This window comes from Lithobates pipiens, unplaced genomic scaffold (assembly GCF_037356315.1).
Source record: "Lithobates pipiens isolate NorthernLeopardFrog02 unplaced genomic scaffold, aLitPip1_a1.2 Scaffold_3, whole genome shotgun sequence".
NCBI classification, from domain to species: Eukaryota; Metazoa; Chordata; class Amphibia; order Anura; family Ranidae; genus Lithobates; species Lithobates pipiens.
In genome coordinates, this window is record NW_027507790.1 from 83,895,629 (window position 1) to 83,920,985 (window position 25,357).

Sequence of the window (25,357 nt, forward strand, 5' to 3'; positions counted from 1 at the left end):
TTCCAGCACAGCACAGTATACATCTGTATATACCCCTTTAACTCTGCTGTTTTCTGGTTATTGTCTGGTGCCCTGACCGCAGTATACACTGTGATATTCACCTCACCTATATAGCTAGTGGTCCATCTTTAACAATAGAGCTTGCAGTCAGTAGTGTCACTCAGGAGATAGTGCGTGCTGTGTGCGTGCTCTGTACCCAGTACATACCGCTATAATCCACCTACATAGCTGTTCTCTATTTGGGCCCGATTGTCATCTGCAGGAGTTATTGGAAGTTGTGTGTGCTTCCAGCACAGCACAGTATACATCTGTATATACCCATTTAACTCTGCTGTTCTATAAAAAAGGCATCTGCAGGAGTTAGTGGGTGTTGTGTGCCTCCAGCACAATATAAACTACCCAACTACTGTTTTACCCAACTCCCTTCAGGCCATTACCATGTCTGGAAGGCCAGCAAGGAGAGGCAGACAGGCGCGAGCCGATAAAAGAGGGCAAGCAGGCTCTGTGTCTAGAGACAACAGTGCTGGTCGTGGACGTGGTGCATTGTCATCAGCACGTGGCCATGGGACATGCTTGTCCTTCTTTTCTGCAGCTGGACATGTTGAACCGCAACATGCCAACGACTTGGTAGAGTGGATGACCAAGCCCTCTTCATCCTCCTCATCCTCTCTCACCCAGTCTCAGGGTAGTAGAAAAGCAGCTGCCAACACATCGTCCTCCTCTCAATGTCATCATCAGTGACTCCTTCCCTAGACCCACCACGTCCTCCTGAGGAGTCTCCTGAACTCTTTGAGCACAGTGTTGGGTACATGCTCCAGGAGGATGCCCAGTGTTTGGTGGGCTCGGATGATGACACTCAGCTAGAGGAAGGCAGTAGCGTGAGCGCAGAGAGAGAGGATGCTCAAGAAGCACAGCAATCTGGCAGTCATGTTCCACAAGCTGCAGCATACTGCCAGGTTTGCTACAGCGATGAAGAGGGAGGGGATGATGAGGGCACTGACTCCACGTGGGTGCCTGGAAGGAGGGAGGAGGAGGAGGAGGAGGCACATGTCCAACGAGGCAGGATGCCCTCTGGGGGCCAGCTTAGGGGCAGCACACCGACTGAATCACACCGCAGAGCTCCGCCTGCGCAGAGCGCTTTCTCTGCGCGTTATTCTAAAAGTTCTTTGGTGTGGGCCTTTTTTGAGACGAGTGCATCAGATCGCACCGCTGCTATTTGCAACATATGTCTCAAGCGTATCTCACGTGGCCAAAACATCAGCCGCTTGGGCACCACATGCTTGACCAGACATATGTTGACCTGCCATGCAGCTCGTTGGCAAGCATACCTCAAAGACCCACACCAAAGAACAAAGCGGACCTCTCCTTGCTCCTCATCAGCTGGCATCTCCAACCCCACTAGACCTTCAGTCCTCTCTGAAACCTGCTCTGAGAGGAATGAAGGTGTAGAATTAGGTGTGTCACAGCCAAGTGCTTCCGGGAACTCTGCTAGTGGTACATCCACGTCCGATTATAGCAGGCAAATGTCCCTGCCCCAGCTGCTGGACCGGCGGAAGAAATTTACTCCCAGCCATCCACATGCCCAGCGGTTGAATGCTAGCTTGGCTAAATTGCTAGCACTTCAACTGCTGCCTTTTCAGTTGGTAGACTCGGCCCCCTTCCGTGAGTTTGTACAATGTGCGGTTCCTCAGTGGCAGGTCCCCAAACGCCACTTTTTCTCACGGAAGGCGATTCCGGCTCTCTACCGGCATGTGGAAGGCAATGTCCTTGCCTCGCTGGACAGGGCGGTCAGCGGTAAGGTGCATATTACCGCTGACTCATGGTCCAGCAGGCATGGACAGGGACGTTACCTGTCTTTCACGGCCCATTGGGTCACTCTTCTGGCTGCTGGGAAGGATGCAGGACAAGGTGCAGTAGTGTTGGAGGTTGTTCCGCCACCACGCCTCCAAAATGCTACTATTGGTTGTGACACACCTCTCTCCTCCACCCCCTCCTCTTCTTCTTCCTCCATGGCCTCTTCCAGTGCTCTGTCCTCAGAACCAGCGGTGCTCCGTAGGCGTTGCAGGGGCTACGCAAGTACGCAGGCAAAACGATGCCATGCCGTGCTTGCGCTGGTTTGTTTGGGGGACAGGAGCCACACTGGGGCGGATGTTTTGTCAGCTCTGCAGGGGCAGGCCGAGAGGTGGTTGACGCCACGCCAGCTTAAGCCAGGAATGGTGGTTTGCGACAATGGCACCAACCTCCTCTCCGCCCTCCGACAGGGACAACTGACCCATGTGCCCATGTGTGTAGCTCACGTCCTTAACCTGGTGGTGCAGCGGTTCTTGGGCAGGTACCCCGGCTTACAGGATGTCCTGAAACAGGCCAGGAGAGTCTGTGTGCATTTCTGCCGATCATTTAATGCCTGTGCTCGGCTGGCTGAGCTCCAAAAGGAGTTGAACCTGCCCAAGAACCGCCTTATATGTGACATGCCCACCAGATGGAACTCAACATTGGCCATGCTGCAGCGGCTGCACAAGCAGCAGAGGGCCATCAATGAGTACCTGTGCGACTACGGCACCAGGACAGGGTCAGGGGAGCTTGGTTTTTTCTTACCACGCCAGTGGGGCATGATCAGGGATGCATGCACTGTCCTGTCACCGTTTGAGGAGGCCACAAGGATGGTGAGCAGTGACAGTGCATGCATCAGTGACACTGTACCTCTTGTCCACCTCTTGGAGCATACGCTGCGTGGAATAATGGACAGGGCACTTGAGGCAGAACAGAGGCAGGAAGAGGAGGACTTCCTTGCCTCTCAAGGCCCCCTTTATCCAGACAGTGTTCCTGCTGTGCCACCCATCACACAGGAAGAGGGTGAGGAGGAGGAAGAGGAGGAGGAGGATGATTGTGTCAGCATGGAGGTGGAGGCTGGCACTCAGCATCAGCAGCAGCAGTCTTATAGGGATGATTTACAGTCCCAAGAAACACGTGGACTTGTACGTGGCTGGGAGGAGGTAGCTGCGGATCATGTTGTCCTTAGTGACCCAGAGGACTCCGGACCGAATGCCTCAGCTAACCTACGCTGCATGGCCTCCCTGATCCTGCAAAGCCTGCGGAAGGATCCTCGTATTCTTCGGATCAAGGAGAGGGACCATTACTGGCTGGCCACTCTCCTTGATCCACGGTACAAGGGTAAGGTTGCCGACCTTATCTTGCCATCGCAGAGGGAGCAGAGGATGAGACATCTCCGGGAGGCCTTGCAGAAAGCTCTGTGCAACGCGTTCCCAGAGACTGGGAGGTCACAAACTCCTGGTCCTGGACAACGTGTTGCTGAGGCATCAGTCAGAAGGAGCGGTGGAGAAGGTGGCCGTCTGACTGATGCTTTCAGACAATTTTTTAGTCCGCAGCCCCAAGGTATGATTGGTTCCAGCACCCATCGCCAGCGTCTAATTTACATGGTGCAGGAATACCTAGGGGCAAGGTCAGACTTGGACACCTTTCCCACTGAAAATCCTCTGGCTTACTGGGTCTTGAGGATGGATCACTGGCCAGAGCTTGCACAGTATGCAATTGAGCTACTGGCCTGTCCTGCATCCAGCGTTCTTTCGGAACGCACCTTCAGTGCTGCTGGTGGATTCGTTACCGATCACAGGGTGCGCCTGTCCACCGAATCAGTTGATCGACTGACCTTCATCAAGATGAATCAGTCTTGGATCACCCACAGCTACCAAGCACCTGAAGCTGATGTATCCGAATAATTTTTTTTGAAATACCACATCCCTTCAAGACTGCCTATGCTGATGCTGAGTGACTGTCCTGTTATGTTGATTGTCTATCCTCTTCCTCCTCCGCTGATATGTTGGAAGAACATTTTTGGTTCTGGGTGATGCCAGCAGCCCAATTTTTCTGCCCCTGTTTAACAGGGGCGTTTAAGTACAATTTTTGATGCAATGCTTTGCAGCAGGGCTAATTCCTGCAATAAAACTAGAGTATATGGCAGAGGTTGCAGTGTGATGGCACCAGTGCCTAAGGCCCAATTTTTCTGCCCCTGTTTAACAGGGGCGTTTAAGTACAATTTTTGATGCAATGCTTTGCAGCAGGGCTAATTCCTGCAATAAAACTAGAGTATATGGCAGAGGTTGCAGTGTGATGGCACCAGTGCCTAAGGCCCAATTTTTCTGCCCCTGTTTAACAGGGGCGTTTAAGTACAATTTTTGATGCAATGCTTTGCAGCAGGGCTAATTCCTGCAATAAAACTAGAGTATATGGCAGAGGTTGCAGTGTGATGGCACCAGTGCCTAAGGCCCAATTTTTCTGCCCCTGTTTAACAGGGACATGTAATTACAATTCTTGATATAATATTTCACAGGAGGGCCCCTTCCTGTGCCCACCCAGAGTAACGGTGAGGACTTATAGTGTTGTGGCACCAGCACCACAACCACCAAAGGTCAATTTTTCTACCACTGTTCAACAATGGCATGTAATTACAATTCTTGATATAATCGTTCACAGCAGGGCGCTCCAGCGCCCACCAAGAGTCACTTTGAGGGCTTACAATGTTGTGGCAAAACCAACACCTTGTTCCGCCATTTCTGCAGAGCATATAGGGCAGGCCCCTACTTTCAAACATCCAATTTACAAACATCTCCTACTTGCAAACGGAAGGAGACAACAGCAAGTGAGATGAAAAAAGATGGACGACAAAACAAATTATACAGGGGTGATAACCCTTCCCTATGTTTTCCAAAAAGCTTAAAAATAGTTTTTTTGACTGGAGCTACACTTTAAAAATGTACCAGTTGAAAATTACAAACAGATTCAACTTAACACAACAAACCTACACAGTCCCTGTCTTGTTTGCACTACCTGTATACTGCTGTTCTGAGTATATAGGGCCTGGGGGCCACACACATTTCCTTTTTTTAATATGGGTACGGGGTTCCCCTTAATATGCGTACAAGACCCAAATAGGCTGGTAATGGGCAGGGAGGGCTACCCATGCCATTTTTCTGAATGATTTTCAACCATATTGCAGGAACCAGATATAACATTAAAACCGCAAGTAGTTTTAAATGGTGTTATTTCCGTTTAATGTCATTTTGTGCAGGGACTGTTCTAAACACGGGAAACACGTGGCACTTCACAGGCATACTACAGACACCCCCCAGGCACCATATTTAAAGGAATATTTCATTTTTTTTTTCACTTTAATCGTCATTAAAATCAGTGTTCCCGCCAAAACGGCCGCTTTTAAAACTTTTTATTGCATTGACCCATGTCCCCTGAGGCAGGAGTCAGGTCCCCAAACCCTTTTTAGGACAGTATCTTGCATATCAGCCGTTAAAATTAGCACTTTCCATTTCGAACGTTCGAGTCCCATAGACTTCAATGGGGTTCTAACGTTCGTTACGAACGCGGGGTCCGTTCGAAAGTTCTGGTGCGAACCGAACCGGGGGGTGTTCGGCTCATCCCTAATGGAGTGTCACAACAATAGTTAATCCAGATAAATATGTGAAAATAAGCCTAAAGCCTAAATAAGCCTAAAGCTCCATCTAGATACAGTACTTCATAATAATCACATACAGTATTGCATATGTCCCCAGTTACTTATGGGGCTGAGCCTACTTTGTCAAGAATTGATAATCTGGGGTGGCTTTTTCTACCTTGTCACTTATGTTTGCCTGCAGTGCGCTACTTTCCTCTTTTTTGGCACAAATGTGGTACTTTCCACCAATATAAATTTGCAAGTTCGTACAATTCCTGCACCTCCAGTCCTCAAATCAACCCCAATTCCTGCACCTCCAGTCCTAAGAATAAGCCACAATTCTTGTACCTCCAGTCCTCAGATCAGCCCCAATTTCTGCACCTCCAGTCCTCAGATCAGCCTCAATTCCTGTACCTCCAGTCCTCAGATCAGCCTCCATTCCTGTACCTCCAGTCCTCAGATCAGCCTCAATTCCTGCACCTCCAGTCCTCAGATCAGCCTCAATTCCTACACCTCCAGTCCTAAGAATAAGCCACAATTTCTGTACCTCCAATCCTCAGATCAGCCCCAATTCCTGCACCTCCAGTCCTCAGATGAGCCCCAATTCCTGCACCTCCAGTCCTCAGATGAGCCCCAATTCCTGCACCTCCAGTCCTCAGATGAGCCCCAATTCCTGCACCTCCAGTCCTCAGATGAGCCCCAATTCCTGCACCTCCAGTCCTCAGATGAGCCCCAATTCCTGCACCTCCAGTCCTCAGATGAGCCCCAATTCCTGCACCTCCAGTCCTCAGATGAGCCCCAATTCCTGCACCTCCAGTCCTCAGATGAGCCCCAATTCCTGCACCTCCAGTCCTCAGATGAGCCCCAATTCCTGCACCTCCAGTCCTCAGATGAGCCCCAATTCCTGCACCTCCAGTCCTCAGATGAGCCCCAATTCCTGCACCTCCAGTCCTCAGATGTGCCCCAATTCCTGCACCTCCAGTCCTCAGATGAGCCCCAATTCCTGCACCTCCAGTCCTCAGATGAGCCCCAATTCCTGCACCTCCAGGCCTCAGATGAGCCCCAATTCCTGCACCTCCAGGCCTCAGATGAGCCCCAATTCCCGCACCTCCAGTCCTCAGATGAGCCCCAATTCCCGCACCTCCAGTCCTCAGATGAGCCCCAATTCCCGCACCTCCAGTCCTCAGATGAGCCCCAATTCCCGCACCTCCAGTCCTCAGATGAGCCCCAATTCCCGCACCTCCAGTCCTCAGATGAGCCCCAATTCCTGCACCTCCAGTCCTCAGATGAGCCCCAATTCCTGCACCTCCAGTCCTCAGATGAGCCCCAATTCCTGCACCTCCAGTCCTCAGATGAGCCCCAATTCCTGCACCTCCAGTCCTCAGATGAGCCCCAATTCCTGCACCTCCAGTCCGCAGATGAGCCCCAATTCCTGCACCTCCAGTCCTCAGATGAGCCCCAATTCCTGCACCTCCAGTCCTCAGATGAGCCCCAATTCCTGCACCTCCAGTCCTCAGATGAGCCCCAATTCCTGCACCTCCAGTCCTCAGATGAGCCCCAATTCCTGCACCTCCAGTCCTCAGATGAGCCCCAATTCCTGCACCTCCAGTCCTCAGATGAGCCCCAATTCCTGCACCTCCAGTCCTCAGATGAGCCCCAATTCCTGCACCTCCAGTCCTCAGATGAGCCCCAATTCCTGCACCTCCAGTCCTCAGATGAGCCCCAATTCCTGCACCTCCAGTCCGCAGATCAGCCCCAATTCCTGCACCTCCAGTCCATAGATCAGCCTCAATTCCTGCATCTTCTGTCTTCAGATCAGCGCCAATTCCTGCACCTCCAGTCCTCAGATCAGCCTTAATTGTTGCACCTTCTCACCTCAGATCACTGTACCCCCCCCTGCTCACCTGTCCCACCACTGTAGCCCCCCGCTGTGTTTCACTGACACTGCCCTGCTCTGCTGATGGGGAGGGAGTCTCGTGCCGACAAATGAGGCTTTGCGTGCCGCTTGTGGCACCTGTGCCGGGGGTTGCCTACTCCTGGTCTAGGTTCACACTGCTACAATCAGAATTTGATCTGAATTTCAATGCAATTATATAGTGCAACTTGGATGGGGTTTACATATTCTTTGGGGCCAATGCTGATGCATTGATACAAATGGGCACCATTGAAAACAATGTGATTTCCATTCTCATGTGATTTTGTGCAACTCAAGTCACATCTGAAATTGCACCATTGTGAACGGACTGTAAAAAAAAAAACTATTCTCTGCAATTTGGACCGTGCACGCACTGCCACATGCAGTCTATGGTATGAAGGTACCTTTATGCCCTGTACACGCGGTCAGACATTCCGACGACAAAATCTCTCCGATTTTTTTTTCCCGACGGATTTTGGCCCAAACTTGTCTTGCATACACACGGTCGCACAAAGTTGTCAGGAAAATCCGATCGTTCAGAACGATGTGATGTAAGCCATGTACAACGGGACTATAAAAAGGCAAGTAGCCAATAGCTTTCGTCTCGTAATTTATTCTGAGCATGTGTGGCATTTTGTTCGTCGGAATTGTATACACAAGATCAGAATTTAAACGATCGGATTTTGTTGTCGGAAAATTTTAGATCCAGATCTCAAAACTGTGTGTGTCGGAAATTCCAATGGAAAAAGTCCGATGGAGCCCACACACGATCGGAATTCCCGATAACACAGTCCAATTGCACATTTTCCGTCGGAAAGTCCATGTGTACAGGGGATTAGAGTATACAAGAAAGAGAAAAGTTACTACAATTCACCATTTGTGGTTGATTAAAAATCCTAAATGGGAGTAAAGTAAACTGTAGGCATTTTGTGAGCAGTCAGATGGTCATGCACGATCCAACATCACAATGACTTTGCTACAGCTACTCTCCTTATACTACCTATGTGGAGCACTGCAGGTTTTCTAGCCAGTCCACTCATTCAGGGCTGTCAAATGGTTTCCAACAGACATTAAACATCACCCAAATCATGAAACTGCTCTCTAATGTCTATTAAGATGACTTAGTGGTGACTTTTGATGGTGGAAACGTGTTGAGGCTTATTCGTGTCATTACGACGCAACTTCCGCTGATATCATTCCTGGGCACTGAGCCAATCCGCACTTCCAAAAACTTTAGCGGATGCCGGCCAGGAGCCCACTGCCTACATGTGCTGTATACACTGGGTGGCAGGTTTAATTGGCCAGCAGCACCCATTTACTATAGAGCTGACTGATGACCTTCGGAGGCCGGGCGCGACGTCACTCCCGACCTCATCAGATGTAAATGAGGTCGTATTTTTTATTTATTTTTTATCTCAGGCTTTCCATCCTCGAGGAGAGATGTGGGGTCTGACCCCACATATCTCCATGAAGAAGACCTGTCATTCCCTATTCCTATTACAAGGGATGTTTACATTCCTTGTAACAGGAATAAAAGTGATAAAAAAAATTCTTAAAGGGAAAGTGTAAAAATAAAAGTAATACAAAATAAAAAAACTAAAATTTAAAGTGCCCCCAGTTCCCATGTGTGCTCGCATGCAGAAGCACCTGTATATGTAAACGGTGTTCAAACCACACATGTGAGGTATCGCTGTGAACATTAGAGAGAGAGCAATAATTCTAGATCAAGAGCTCCTCTGTAACTCTAAACATGTAACCTGTCAAAAATTTTAAAGCGTTGCCTATGGAGATTTTTAAGTACCAAAATATGGCACCATTCCACGAGTGTGCACAATTTTAAAGCATTGGGTATCTATTTACTCAGTGTAACATCATCATTCACAGTATACAAATAATTTGTGCTAACTTTATGCCTTGTACACACGGTCAGACATTCCGACCACAAAATCCGTCAGATTTTTTCCGAAACTGTTGTTGCATACACACGGTCAGACAAAGTTGTTGGAAAATCCGAACGTTCGGAACGTGGTGACGTTTGTTGCGTAAGATAGAACTACATAGAGGCTAGTAGCCAATAGCTTTGGACTCGTAATTTTATCTGAGCATGCGTGGCACTTTGTCCGTCGGAATTCTGTACAAACGATCGGAAAAAGTCTGATCAGTTTTTTTTTTGTCGGAAAATTTTAGATCCTGCTCTCAAATTTTTTTCCGACTAAAAAAGTCTGATAGAGCCCACACACGATTTTCCAAAAATATAATCCGATCAGACTTTTTACGTCTGAATTTCTGACCATGGGTACAGGGCAATAGTGTTTTTTGTTTTCTTTAATTCATGAAAAAGTTTAAAAACAAAAAAAACAACGCTTTAAAAAAATTGCTGCGAAAAAATACCGTGTAACATAAAAAGTTGCAACGATCAGCCTTTTATTCCCTAGGTTCTCTGCTAAAATAAACCTATAATGTTGGGGGTTCTGAGTAATTTTCGAGCAAAAAAATTATGATTTTTACATGTAGGAGAGGAGTACTAGAATTGCCTTGGGCTTGAAGTGGTTAATATTTTGTAACCCCCATTAGAGCCTGCAGTAGGGCAAATACACGTAACTGCCCTGTGGTAAAAAGCTTGTTGTTTCCGTAGCTCAAACTAAACTTAACAAACAGAGGAGTAATGCATTCCTTACTGAATGGCTCCATCTGAGGTTTTAGTGAGCTGTTTGTTTTTGGCTTGCCCATATTGCTCTGGGAATCATTTGTCATATGTTAAACTGTATCTCCGTGTAAAACTATACAGAAGAAAATAGCTAGAACCTCTGTTTTACTGCTTCTGAGACAAAAAAAAATGATAAATACCTAACATTTAACAATTATCACTTTTTCCTTTCACTTTTGTGAAAAATCAAAAGTTGTGTAAATAATTAAAATTGCGTTTCCCTCATGGTGTTTGTTATTGTTTTGTAAATATGGATTATAACAGACAGGAATTTTGCATTGCAACATGGCATAGAAGAGAAATTGAACATGTGCAAGGTGCTGCATAGGAAGTGTAAGCGCGTAGGCAATGCAAGCAACATACACGACATTATATTAATTACATTGTGATTGCTTTATAGGGCTATGGAACTTATTTCTACACAGACACAGAGTATTATGAAGGAGACTGGAAGGCTGGACAAAGAAGTGGCTGGGGTAGAATGCACTTTGCCAATGGAGATCTATATGAAGGAGAATGGCTGGAAGATAAGCACTGTGGGCAGGGAATGTTACGATTAGGTATGTATTATGTGTATAATTACAGGATTTGTTGTGTAATTATGCAATGTACTTCTCACCAAACCACTTTGAACTATTATGAAGGTTAACCACTTGACCCCCTTGAAGATTTACCCTCTTCATGACCAGGCAATTTTTTGCTATACAGAACTGCGTTACTTTAATTGACAGTTGCACTGTCATGCCACGCTGTACCCAACTAAAATTAATGTATTTTTTTTTCTCACAAATAGAACTTTCTTTTGGTGGTATTTGATCACCACTGCACTGGGTATCTGTGGTGTACCACTGTGTACCACTGTGTAAAGCACTCCACAACAGGATGGATATATACCGTGTGTGTGTGTGTGTGTGTGTATGTGTATGTGTGTATGTATATATATATATATATATATATATATATATATATATATATATATATATATATATATATATATATATATATATATTTTACAGTATATATCCATCCTGTTGTGGAGTGCTTTCAGGACCATGATTATAAATAAAGCTGGCGGTGATTCGCTTTGTCATGTTTTTTCACCTTCGTGCATCCTATGCATTAAGGTGAAACAACACCTGATAGTCACCGCCCCGTTTTACTTACCTCAGCCCCTTCATCTCCTTGGCGGGACGCGCTGTCTCTCTCTCCACGGGGCCCGGCTCTTGATTGGATAGATTGATAGCAGCGCAGCCATTGGCTTACGCTGCTGTCAATCAAATCCAATTACCCGGGGGGCGGAGCCGAGTCCGGCATTCGTGTCTGTGGATGCAAATGCTGGACTCGGGAGCGCGCCCCCAAGGTTACCCCCCGGGAGAGCGCTTCTCTTATGGGGTTATCTGATGCGGGGAGGAGCCACTGGGGGACCACAGAAGAGGATGTTCAGGGCCACTCTGTGCAAAATGAGCTGCACACTGGAGGTAAGTATGATATATTTGTTATTAAAAAAAAAAAAAAACAATCCTTTACAATCACTTTAAATTACAATGTCTCTGCAGCAAAGAACACTGTAGTATGCATTCTGTGTAGCCTTGCTTCATTACTTCTGTGGGGAAATGTTATTAAAAATGCTTGAGACCTTAAAGAGGAAGTAAACCCTTCCAAACAACTTGGACCTATAGGTAAGCCTAGATTAAGGCTTACCTGTAGGTCAAAGCAATATCTCCTAAACCTATATGGTTTAGGAGATATTTGCCCGAAAATGGGCACCGCTGTCTACGGCGCATGCGCCGTAGACAGCGGCGCGCAGGCGCACTAAATGCGGCAAATCCAAGAATGGATTTGCCTAATTTGTCGACTCCCGTACGCATGCGCGGGAGTGACGTCATCGCGGCTTCGCCGTATGGCAGCGGCGGAGCTGCGAGACGCGACTCCCGTGCGCATGCGCGGGAGTGACGTCATCGCGGCTGCGCCGCTGTGATTCGTCGGAGCTGCGAGACGCCACCAGCAACATGGATGCGGTGGACTACAGGGGACAGCGGCGACTTCGCTGGCTCCTGTGTCAGGTAAGTGACACATAATTAGCTACTATGCGATGCATAGTAGTCCATTATGCTTTACCTTTGCAGGGAAAAAAAGAGGAAGTAAACCCATCAGGGTTTACTTCCTCTTTAAGTTTTTATAGTTCTAGTATAAATGCTCTTTCATGTATCAAACATTGATATGGCCATCTGCCATCTGTAAACCTGAAAAAACTAGAGGTGAAATGGAAAAGACTTGGTCACACATAAACAAGTGCTAAAGTCTAAATATTTTTTGCTGACATTTAGTAGCCTTTTATTACTTAGTTACTGTAATGTGCATTTTAAATTGTTTAATCCAGCTGTATTTAACAGATAACATCCAAGTGAAAGATATAACCCAACATATCAGAAAAAAAGAAAAAATATTTAAAAACAGAATCACTGAGCTGGAAAATGTATCACCCCCTTATGTCAGTATTTTGTTGAAATCCCTTTTGCTTTAAGTACAGGCTTTAGTCTGTTGGGATATGTCTCTACTAACTTTGCACATCTAGACTTTGCAGTATTTGCCCACTCTTCTTTTTAGAACTGCTCAAATTCAGTTAAATTCGATGTTGACCATTTGTGAACTGCAGTCTTCAAGTCATTCCACAGATTTTCAATGGGGTTTAAGTCTGGGCTCTTACTAAGCTATGCAAGGACATTCACCCTTTTCTCCTTCAACCACTGTGTGGTCAATTTTGCTGCGTACTTTGGGTCATAGTCATGTTGGAAGGTAAACCTTTTTCACGCTGACAACTTTCTGGCAGAGGGCAGCAGATTATACTCAATAGTTTGATGGTATTTTGCCCGATCCATTTTTCCTTCTATCCTGACAAAGGCTCCAGTCTCTGCTGCAGAGAAACACCCCCATGACAGGATATTACCACCTCCATGCCAAATTTACTGACGCAACACCCAAAACTTAATGGCCCAGGCACGTTTTTTCTGGCATTTCTAAAAGTTACAAAATTACAGTTTTAAGTGCAAATGTCAGTATTTAGGCTACAAATAAGTACAATATGCAATTAGCAATATGATTTAAGGTAGATACTACAGCAAATTTCTTATTTTATTTAGAAATATAGTAAGTGGCTCAGGGACAGGACTCAGGAGGGCAGGAAATTAGAATGGACAGGCACACTCACATAATCACCAACACGTTCCCTCCTGAGTCAGTGACAGTCTCTCTCCATGCCAGGTGGTCCCTTCAGTCCACTCCAGTCCAAACAGCACTAACAGTCCCACTCCAGACCTGCAAATGAGGATCTGGCCACTCTACTCCCTTGCAGCATGACATCACATGACACGCACAGGCACCACCTCTGCCAGATGCGCCCCCACCAGCACTGCCCAAACACACTGTAGCAGGCACTCGGGTGGTCTCAGCTGGCTCCGGACCCGAGCTGCGCATGCACAGTTCCGAGCCAAGCGCCACAGCCATTTTTATTTTATTTATTTTTTTTACTGGCAACCTTTTCCTCTTACCAGCATTTACTGGCAGGAGAAAGTGCAGTTTTTTTACTGGTTACCAGTAAAAATAATGATGGTTGGCAACACTGCTACAGCTGTCTTTAGTTGTTCTTTGTGGGTCTTTCTGCCTTTTGTTTTGCCTTCAGCAAGTGACATGCATGCTGAATTGGGTTGAGATCAGGTGATTGACTCGGCCATTGCAGAATATCCCACTTCTTTTCCTTCAAAAGCTCCTGGGTTGCTTTTGCGGTGTATTTTGGATCATTGTCCATCTGTACTGTGAAGCACCGTCCAATCAACTTTGCTGCATTTGCCTGAATCTGGGCTGACAGTATATCTCTAAACACTGCAGAATTCATCTGGCTGCTTCTGTCTTCTGTCACAAGGATGCCATGCATGCCCATGCCATCACACTGCCTCCACCATGTGCTTTGGATCATGAGCTGTTCCAAGCCTTCTCCACACTTTTTTTTTCCCCGTCATTCTGGTACAGATTAATCTTAAGACTCATACACATGATCTGACTTTTTGACAACAAACATGCAAATTAGCTGTTTTAAAGCAACATCCAACCGCGTGTATGCTCCATCAGACAAACTTTTTCGGTTTCCATCGGACTTTTGTTGGCTGTGCGAACGGACAAACCTTTCGGCAACAAAAATCAGATGGAGCAAAGTCCGATCGTTTGTACAGAAAACCATAGGACTTTTGTGCAAAGTACAAACACGCATGCTCAGAACCAATGCAAAAGATCAGACAACAATACAGAAGTTGACCAAAGGTGGCAGTAAAGAGCAGAAAAAACACATGATTTGGTGAAAGTTGGCTGAAAAAGTCCTGCCGTGTGTATGCAATACAAGTTCATGGCCGACGCCCTTTGTACAAACTTTCCTGTGGATTTTTGTATAAAGTCCGATCATGTGTATGAGGCTTTAGTTTCATCTGACCAAAGAATGCTTTTCCAGAACTGGTCTGGCTTTTTTAGATGTTTTTTTGACATCTAAATCTGGCTTTTCTATTCTTCAGGCTTATGAATAGGTTCCACCTTGTGGTGAACCCTCTGTATTTGCTCTCATGAAGTCTTCTTTTGACTGTAGACTTTGACAGTTATTTGCCCACCTCCTGAAGAGTGTTCTTCACTTGTCTGGATGTTGTGAATGGGTTTTTCTTTACCATAGAGAGGATCCAGCGATCATTCACCACTGTTGTCTTCCATGGACATCCAGGCTTTTTTATGTTGTTGAGCTCACCAGCGCGTTCTTTTTTCCTCATACTGTACCAAACTGTTGATTTGGCCACTCTTAATGTTGCTGCTATCTCTCTGGTGGATTTGTGTAGTTTTTGAAGCCTTACAATGGCCTGTCTCACTTGCATGTGAAACACAGCTCCTTTAAACGCATGATGTAGGTTCACAGCAATACATTCCAAATGCAAATACCACACTTAGAATAAACTCCAGACCTTTTAGCTGCTTAATTGATGGAGTAGCCCACACCTGGCCATGAAACAACGTTTGATTCAATTGTCCAATTACTTTTGGTCCCTTGAAAAAGGAGGATGGCTATTCTTAAGAGCTGTAATTCCTAAACCCTTCCTCCGATTTGGATGTACATACCCTCAAATTAAACCTGAGAGTGTGCACTTTCAGCCCATATCCATTATATAACTATAGCTTGAATGTGTTTTGGTAAATACTTGAAAAAAAAATCTAAAATTGTGTCCAAACATATATGGACCTAACTGTATATAGTGCGGCAGGCTGCTGCCCCAAAAAACGTGAGATCCGGGATTGTCTGTGTGTAGCTTTCCCTCTATCTTCTATTACAGTAAACAGCCGCGTACATGTGAATGGAGCATTCTTGGTTAGTGCAGAAACTGGACTTTGGCAGATATGCAAATCAGGCATGTGTATCTGTTCACTATTATCCATGGCCAGCTTTAAAATCATCATAGACCAACAGATATCTCACTGAGAATAAGTGGCAAGGGTGTATTCATGATCTGATAAAACATTTGTTTTCTTCTTATCACACTTCAGCTGACACTGCCCACTCCAAACTGTTGCCTTTTACACTTTAATCTTTTGCATCACTCCCATGAGGCTGACAGTTACAAGCATGACTCTCATAGGCAAAGGCATGATGGGACTTGTAGTTCTGCAACAGGAGGTCCGCCAGTTTGAGACCCCACACACAAATAAGATACTTACACAAAAGCTGGCCATGTATTTATACAATTTTCTAGTTCAATTTTCTTCAACTATATAGTGCAAGGGTCTGCCTGGCGGCATACAACTTTGAAAGTGTTTTAGATCTGACCTCATATTATATGGTTTTTGCAAAGCTAAAGGAAAGTTGTATAATGTATAGCCAGCGTAAACTGATTACAGCTTCGGACATAGGGTGACCATTCATGTGCGTTTACTGTGCAGGTACCTCCTATGGAAGAGTAGCAATAATGAATGACTTGGGAACTCTATTCTTGCTGATGATTGCCCCCACCCAAAAAATGGGTTTGAGTGTGTCTGCACAGATCAGGAGTAGCCTGCAGATACTGCATAAATTCCCACTCTTAGCCAATCAGCCAAGAGATTGTTTAATCTCTTGGTCTGTGGTATCTAATGGATAACACAATGAACAGGTTGCAAAAGTCCAAAGTATGGAATATACAGTAGAGCATACAGAGTTCAGTGGTCCACTGTATGTAAAATATAAGACAGCGTACAGCATGTTACAGTATGTAACATGCAGCACAAAATACAGATGATATATACCACATGCTGTAGAGAGCAGAATTCCTAAGTATGTAACATACAAGGCGTACACAGTTCATTGGTCCATGTTATTTGACAAAAATAAAGCTTGCTTTGGTTCTGGAGTATGTAACATACATTAAGTATGGTAGTCTGTAATGTAAGTAAGAAATGTACAGAACAGTGTAGAGAGTGCAGTTTAACCACTTCAGTGTCGGAAGGCTTTACCCACTTCCTGGCCAGGCCATTTTTTGTGATACGGCACTACGTCGCTTTAACTGAAAATTGCGCGGTCATGCGACACGGTACCCCAACAAAATTTATGTCCTTTTTTTCCCACAAATAGAGCTTTTCTTTGGTGGAATTTGATCACCTCTGCGTTTTTAATTTTTTTTTGCTAAAAACATAAAAAGAGCAACAATTTTGAAAAAAATACAGTATTTTTTACCTTCTGCTATAATAAATATCCAAAAAAAACTAATTTCTTCTTTCTCGGCGCCCCCACCCCGAAGCACCTTGTCCCCATGCTTATGGGTACAAGAGCCTCTTCCCAACAACCCTGGGTCATGGCTGTTAGGGTCTGAAGGCGGGGGGCTTATCGAAATCTGGAAGCCCCCTTTAACAAGAATCCCAGATCCCGCCCCCCCACCCTATGTGAGAAAGGGGTACATTGAACCCCTACTCATTTGCCCAAAAAATTGGCAAAAATAAATAAAAACAGTGCACAGGTTTTTGACATAGTCCTTTTATTAAAGCAGCTCCTACGGTTCTTCTCCCTCTTCCGGTGATGTCTTCTCTCTTCTCCCCTCTCTGGTTCTTCTTCGTCCGTGTCTTCTTCCTCTGGTTCTCCTGCTGCCTCCGGTTCTTCTTCTGATGTCTTCTCCCGATGCTAGCTCCCGCTGTTATAGTACCCCCCCCCTTGAAATGTCACCGCCCAAGGCATGATGGGGTGGTGATGTCACAAAAGGGCGAGGTCTCCGAATGACGTCACCGAATGCCCACGCCCTGTGTCTATAAAAGAACTGGCATGGAGCGGAGCTTGCATAACTGCGGAGCTAGCGTCAGGAGAAGAAATGAGAGGAAGAAGAACCGGAGGCAGAAGAAGACAGCGGAGGGAGAAGAACTGGAGAGGGGAGAAAACATCACCAGAGGAGTGAGAAGAACCGGAGAGGGGAGAAGACCGGAGAGAGAAGATATATTGGAGTTGCATTAATAAAAGGACTATATCAAAAACCTGTGCACTGTTTTTATTTTTGACACCTTTTAGAGTGATTAAGTAGGGGTACAATCAGTTGTGGCCCCTCTATTAGAGGCGCACGGGCGCCGCCCCCCCATCCATGCGTCCAGCCCCCTGCCCTACATGCAGGGTGCCCGGACCATGGATTCCAATTGGGGGTGGTGTTTTTGTTTTTTTATCTCGTGATTAGAGATTAGGCTTCAAAAAAGGGCGGGTTTGGGGCGCAGAGCACTGTGCTACGAGCCCACCCAGTTATGTGACAATAGCGAATGAATAATCGCTATTGCCACGCTAATCCTTTTCCCAGCCAATCAGGAAGCAGGTCTTGAGACCCGTCAACCAATTGGCTGAAAGGATGGGTGATCCTATTGGACTGGATACCTAGGAGGAGAAGGGAGATGTGCGGCGGAAGCCACCGTGATGCAGAAGAACTGGATAGGACACAGGAGCCCATAACTGCACCCCCCCCCCCCACCTGCAACCTAGATAGGGTAAGTGCCAGCTGGATGAACAACCGACCAACCGACTGAGGGGGGGGGGGGTGTGCGGGTGACCCGACCGACCTAGAGCAAATGCGGGGAGGGGGAGGAGGTAGTGCTGCCGGCCAACCAGGGGGAGGCTTGTTTGCCCCTAAACAAAAGAAACATCAGCCACCCTACCTCCCTCCCACCAATGTACCCCTTACTCATCCACATAGGGTGGGGGGGGGTTAAAGGAAGCTTCCAGATTTCGATAGTTCCCCCCCCCCCACAGACCCCGACAACTACCACTCAGGGTTGTCAGGAAGAGGCCCTTGTGTCCCACAAGGTGCTTTGGGGTGAGGGGGTGCAGAGCCCCCTTGCCCCAAAGCACCCATCCCCCAATGTTGAGGGCATGTGGCCTGGTATGGGCTGCGTCCTCGGATAAGGGTCTGGTATGGATTTTGGGGGGGGGGGGGGCCACGTGTTTTTTTTTTTTTTTTTTTTTTCAATTTTGGCATGGGGATTCCCCTTAAAATCCATACTAGAAAGGTCTGGTATGGTCTTGCGGGAAGGACTCAGATTTTTTTTTTTAATTTTGGCGTGGGGTTTCCCTTAAGATTCGTACCAGCCTCATACCAGAAGTCAGATGGAAGTCAGACATGAAGTTGCAGGGCAAAGTCAGATTCACAGTAGTACGACTGTCATGTTGTACCAGTGTGAACCTGGCCTAATAGGATATGTAAGATATAACCCAATGTACAAAACAGAAATGTTCAAAGTATGAAATGTACGGTGTAAGGAGTGCAGTAGATATGAGTAACATTTTGGGGGAGAATTACAAAAACATGAGCACACAGAATCTGGTGCAGCCATGCATAGTAACCAATCAGTTTCTGACTTTAGCTTGTTCATTTAAGCGTAGAAGTTGGTTACTACGCATAGCTGCACCAGATTCTGTGAGCATTCATTTTAACAAATCCCCCCCCCCCCCCCCCCCCGTATGCCCTGTACACACGGTCGGACATTCCGACAACAAAATCCATCAGATTTTTTCTGACGGATTTTGACCCAAACTTGTCTTGCATACACACAGTCACACAAAGTTGTCGGAAAATCCGATCATTCAGGACAAGGTGACGCACAACACGTACAACACATACAATGGGACTTTAAAGAGGCCAGTAGCCAATAGCTTTTGTCTCATAATTTATTCTGAGCATGCGTGGCACTTTGTGCATCAGAATTGTATACACACGATTGTAATTTAAACGATTGGATTTTGTTGTCGGAAAATTTTAGATCCAGATCTCAAACTTTGTGTGTCGGAAATTCGGACGGAAAAAGGCCCGATGGAGCCCACACACACGATCGGAATTTCCGTGCACATTTTCAGTAGGAAAGTCCGACCGTGTGTACAGGGCAATAGAATGCAGTGATTCAAAATATGTAACCTGGCCTACTTCCCAATACCTAGGTACAGTGGGCTCTGTGCCACCCCCACATTTGCCTTCTTTTCGCACTAGCTACTGACCTGCAGAGAGCCATTTCTTTCTACCAGACAGACACACATTGGGTATCTGTGTAATTGTGGAAAACCTTCTCTACGGGCTGCAGTTTGCAATAAGAGCCACTTGTTGCCCATTTGTGAAGTCTGACTCTGGAGCTCATTCGTTTTTTTGTTATTTTGTGTCCATTAACAGCAAATGAAAATCGTTATGAGGGTTCATGGAAGAATGGGAAAAAACACGGTTGTGGAAGGTTTTATTACCTGGATAAGGGGCAGATGTATGAAGGAAATTGGGTGGAAGATATCCCTAAATGTGGAACGGTGGTGGACTTTGGACGTGCAGAAGCATCTATGCCAACAAAGTATCCTATTCCCGAGGTAACTTTTTATTGATATTTATATTACATGTCTTCTGATTTGTCTACTTTTATCTGACTCAGAATTAAAAGGCTGTTCTGTAAGCCTAGGTTCACACTAATGCAGTGTGGAAAACTCCACAATCCACATTCATATTGCACTGCCCTTGCGATCCGCAGCAGGTGTCAGTGCAATCTTAGCGACACTCCAAACACAGGTCGCAAAGGCAGTGCTTTTGGCTGCACCAGTTTGCCCGATCCAGTTGCAGTGCAGTTCCAAATTTAGTGCATGCATGACTTTTGTGCGATGTGCTGCGATTTGAGCCCATGCTAAATAAATGGGCTTAAATTGCCCCACACTGAATCGCATGTGAATTGAAGAGGAATGTGGTGCGGGTCATATGCGATTCACATGCATTCTCATAGTGTGAACCGAGGCTAAACCTTTACCAAATCATGTAATTTCCTCTGGATAGGCCAACAGTCATCTAATACCCATGGGTACTTTTACAGTTTTAAAACAATACCTTTGGTGACATGGCCACATTTATGTGCTGTTGTAGACCTCATAGGGTGTGCCTGTATAAACAAAATATGTATCCTTTCCAGATACTCATATCATGAGCAATGGGAATGTTCTACTAACATGAATTCTGAAAACATGTACAGAATTTCTCTGGTCCAAAGAACTTTGTCAAAGATACCATCTGCTTCCTCTGGTTCATTGGCTGTATCCTGTTTCCGCAACTTACATACAGTGCTTAAAATGTACAGTCTTACCACAGAACTGACTTCTTTCCAGTGTAATGCACAGGAAAGAAATTCTTTAGAACAGCTTTTGTGAGCTGGGCATTCACTGAAAAATCAATGCACGCCAGCTGGTACATCAGAGTGCCAATAATCAGCTAAAAATTTTAGGACATACTAGATTTTAGTCTAATCTAACTGCAATGCATTGGATCTAAGGATTTAATGTTTGTATACACTTACTGGCCACTTTTTTTAGGTACACCTGTTCAATTACTTGGTAACACAAATTGCTAATCAGCCAATCGCATGGCAGCAACTTGATGCAATTAGGCATCTAGATGTGGAAAAACGACTTGGTGAAGTACCAAGCATCAGAATAGGGAAGAAAGGGAATAAGTGACTTTCAACGTGGCATGGTTGTTGGTGCCAGACAGGCTGGTCTGAGTATTTCAAAAACTGCTGATCTACTGGGACTTTCACACACAACCATCTCTAGGGTTTATAGAGAATGGTCCAAAAAAGAGACAATATCCAGAAAGCTGAAGTTGTGTGGAGGAAAATGCTTTGTTGATGTCAGAGGAAAATGGGCAGACTGGTTTGAGATGATAGAAAGGCAACAGTAACTCAAATAACCACTCATTACAACCAAGTTATGCAGATACCATCTCTGAATGCACAACATATCGAACCTTGAAGCAGATCCTTCCAGCAGCAGAAGACCACACCGGGTGCCATTCCTGTCAGCTAAGAACAGGATCACCAAAATTGGACAATAGAAGATTGGAAAAACTGTGCTTCGACATTCAGATGGTAGGGTCAGAATTTGATGTAAACAACATGAAAGCATGGATCCATCCTGCCTTGTATCAACTTTCAGGCTGGTGGTAGTGTAATGGTGTGAGGGATATTTTCTTGGCACACTTTGGGCCCTTTAGCACCAATTGAGCATTGTTTAAATGCCACGGCCTACCTGAGTATTGTTGCTGACCATGTCCATCCCTTTATGACTACAGTGTACCCATCTTCTGATCGCTACTTCCAGCAGGATAATGCACCATGTCACAAAGCTCAAATCATCTCATCACTGGTTTCTTGAACATGACAATGAGGTCACTGTATACTCCAATAGCATCCACAGTCACCAGATCTCAATCCAATAGAGCAGTGGTCATCAACCCTGTCCTCAGGACCCACTAACAGGCCAGGTTTTATGTATTACCTTGGGGAGATGCAGACTAGAATACTGCAATCACTGAGCAGCAAATTATATCACCTGTGATGTATTTCAGTTATCTTGCAAACCTGGTCTGTTAGTGGGCACTGAGGACAGGGTTGATGACCACTGCCTGCAATAGAGCACCTTTGGGATGTGGTAGAATGGGAGATTTGCATCATTGCTGTGCAGCCGACAAAACTGCAGCAACTGTGTGATGCTATCATGTCTATATGGACCAAAACCGCTGAGAAATGTTTCCAGCATCTTGCTGAATCTATGCCAGTGTTTCTCAACTCCAGTCCTCAAGGCGCCCCAACAGGTCATGTTTTTAGGATTTCCCTCAGATGAAACAGCTGTGGTAATTACTAAGGCAGTGAAACTGATCAAATCACCTGTGCAAAATAATGGAAAGCCTGAAAACATGACCTGTTGGGGCACCTTGAGGACTGGAGTTGAGAAACACTGATCTATGCCACAAAGAATTAGGGCAGTTCTGAAGGCAAAAGGGGGTCCTACCCGGTACTAGCATGCATGGCAATGCATGTCTTACTGGAAACAGGACAATACAAGTACATATATTGAGGAAAGACAAGCACTTCCTCTGGTTACCTTACCATAGAATACACATTATAACACTGCAGTGCCACCTGCTACATAGAAAGATATTGTGTGTGTGTGTGTGTGTGTGTGTGTGTGTGTGTGTGTGTGTGTATATATTTCTGAAAAAGAGTTTTATGTATATATGTTTCTAAGTTTACTTCCCCAACTTAGACTATTGTGTTCTTATCCATCACATATAATTCAGATTAAAAAACATTTGAACTAAAGGCTGTAATGTAAAAAAATAGATAAAGAGTCAAGGGGGTGAATACTTTTGCAAGGCACTGCATTGGTATTTCATTAGTAGTTCGGTTTAGTAGTTATTCTGGTTATTGTGCTTTGGGGGTTTGGTTCTTGTTTGTTGGTTGGGTTTGTTCATGTTTGCTGTGTGTTCACTGTACATAAATATCACAACGATAAATACATTATTTTGTCTCAATTCCCTTAGTGTAGCTACATGTCTGGTCTCCTTAGCTGATCCCTGACAACAAAAGAAGGATGATCCGGTTAGACTTATCCCTGACATATCGTGATGCCCACTAACGACCAGATCTGCCACACTGGGAACTGAGATTCAGTTTTGATCCTTTGTCAAAATGCTGAGAGTGAAGGTTATTTGTCATGTGCAGCTTGCGGTAGGGGATAAAGATTTGTGTTGTTCGCTTTGCCAGGATCTCACTGAGGAGGAGCTGTAGGGAAGCATTCTGACAGCACATGCTTTAGCTGTTGAAGGCAGATTTTTCCCTTACCAACATGCAACCCTTTATTCAGGTTGGTTCTGAGCTGCTATTTCAGTGTATCTCTCAGGGCCATGATGTTTTCACTCCTGCATTTACTATACCCCAGACTGGATTTTTGGAATGGTTGCTGAAACATTGTGCAGGTTCTTTTTTCCAGTATTATTCAGCCTATTTACAGCAGGTCACTGCTGATCCAGTGTCCACCAGCAGGTGTCACCCAGGAGCCATCAGGATATAGTAATCAGGCTCATTAGTGTTCAGCTCCGGGGTGCTATTTAAGGCTGCTCCTCCCTTTCCCCGGCGCGTCACAATTCTGATCCCTTACTTGCTATCAGTTTGTGCCTGACTGCCTGATCCAGCCTGCACTCTGCCTTGCTCTTGCCCCCTCTGCCTTGCTCTTGCCCCCTCTGCCTTGCTCCTGCTTAAGTTCCTAACCTTGATCTCCCCTACCTCGCATCCCTGCATTCCCTGTACCCTTAGCAGTATATTGTATATATTTATATATCTGGTTCTTGTGCTTTGGTGGTTTTGTTCTTGTTTAAGTGGGGTTGTTCATATTTCTTGTTTGCTGTGTGTTCACTGTAAATAATTATCACTTAAGGATAAATACATTGTTTTGTCTCAGTTCCCTTGTGTAGCTACGTGTCTGGTCTCCTTAGCTGATCCCTGGCAACAAAAGAAGGATGATCTGGTTAGACTTATAATCACATATTGTATGCCGCAATAGGGCTTGCAAAAAATCTTGTCCAAACACTGGGCTAATTTTTGGAAAAAGCCCAGAATATCAAAGTTTGTCATTCATAAATTGCAGATAAAACAAGGAAGGGCAAATTCAATAAAGAATAAACCGGTCTATAGTGAGTACAGTAGTCAATGATGTTCTGCACCTAAAGACACCTTCCATAGGCACCTTGCACATAGGGGCATCTTCCATTGTCCAAAGTGTAATATTGTATATCCAAACAGAGCTAGTTACACAGATGGGCAATATAATTAAAAGCAAACATTGTGTGTATCTCTTCCTATATGAATGTGACATGTATAATGACTGTAAGATAGATAAGAAAAATGTTGGACAGAATCTCCAAGCATAGATATGATGTGGGATCCTGGAACTTTATGTCCCCAAGAGTGGGAAAACTCAGTTATTTCGTCCTGGGGAGAGAGTACCTAAGATGAAATGGGGGGTAAAACTTTTATTACAAAGTACAGATGGATTCAATTAACTACTTCAGCCACAGAAGAATTTACCCCCTTCCTGACCAGGCCATTTTTTGCGATACGGCACTGCATCGTTTTACCTGACAATTGCGCAGTTGTGCGACGTTGTACCCAAACAATATTTATATCCGTTTTTTTTCCCATAAACAGAGCTTTCTTTTGGTGGTATTTGATCATTTCTGCTGTTTTTATTTTTTGCGCTATAAACAAAAGAGTGACAATTTTGAAAAAAAACAAGGCCAATATGTATTCTTCTACATATTTTTGGTAATTTTTTTTTACAATAAGCGTATATTGATTGGTTTGCGCAAAAGTTATAGCGTCTATAAAATAGGGGATAGATTTATGGCATTTTTATTATTATTGTTATTTTTTTACTAGTAATGGCGGCGACTACGACATTGCGGCGGACAGATCGGACACTTTTTTGGGACCATTGACATTTATACAGCGGTCAGAGCAAAAATAGCCACTGATTACTGTATAAATGTCACTGGCAGGGAAGGGGTTAACACTAGGGGGCGATCAAGGGGTTAAGTGTGTTCCCTAGGTGTGTTTCTAAGTGTGAGGAGATGTGACTGGCTAGAGGAGGAGCCAGATCGTTGTTCCTACGTAGTAGGGACAGACAATTTGTTTTTCCTCCCCTGTCAGAACAGGAATTTGTGTGTTTATACACACAGATCCTCGTTTTGGCTCTCGTGCATATGATAGCGGGTGGCCAGCGGCAATCATGCCCGTGCCTGCTATGGCTCTTACAAGAACCGCCATACATATACAACGATTTGCATAGGAGAGCCATCCTGCCGCCGTATATGTACAGGAGGCGGTTGGGAAGTAGTTATTAACCACTTGCCGCCCGCCCTATAACAAATAGATGGTGGCAAAGTGGTTGCATAAT

At 45.3% G+C, this 25,357-nt stretch overlaps 1 protein-coding gene across 3 annotated transcripts in view; it reads left to right on the plus strand.

The window, feature by feature from the left end:
* The window catches only part of MORN3 (MORN repeat containing 3), a 57,591-nt gene that overhangs the window by 14,185 nt on the left and 18,049 nt on the right, over positions 1 to 25,357 (plus strand). For all 3 annotated transcript variants that reach the window (XM_077461971.1, XM_077461972.1, XM_077461973.1), the window contains exons 4-5: positions 10,487 to 10,646; positions 19,770 to 19,954. In XM_077461971.1, coding sequence (XP_077318097.1) covers positions 10,487 to 10,646; positions 19,770 to 19,954 — 345 coding nt within the window. The remainder of the gene's footprint in view (positions 1 to 10,486; positions 10,647 to 19,769; positions 19,955 to 25,357) is intronic.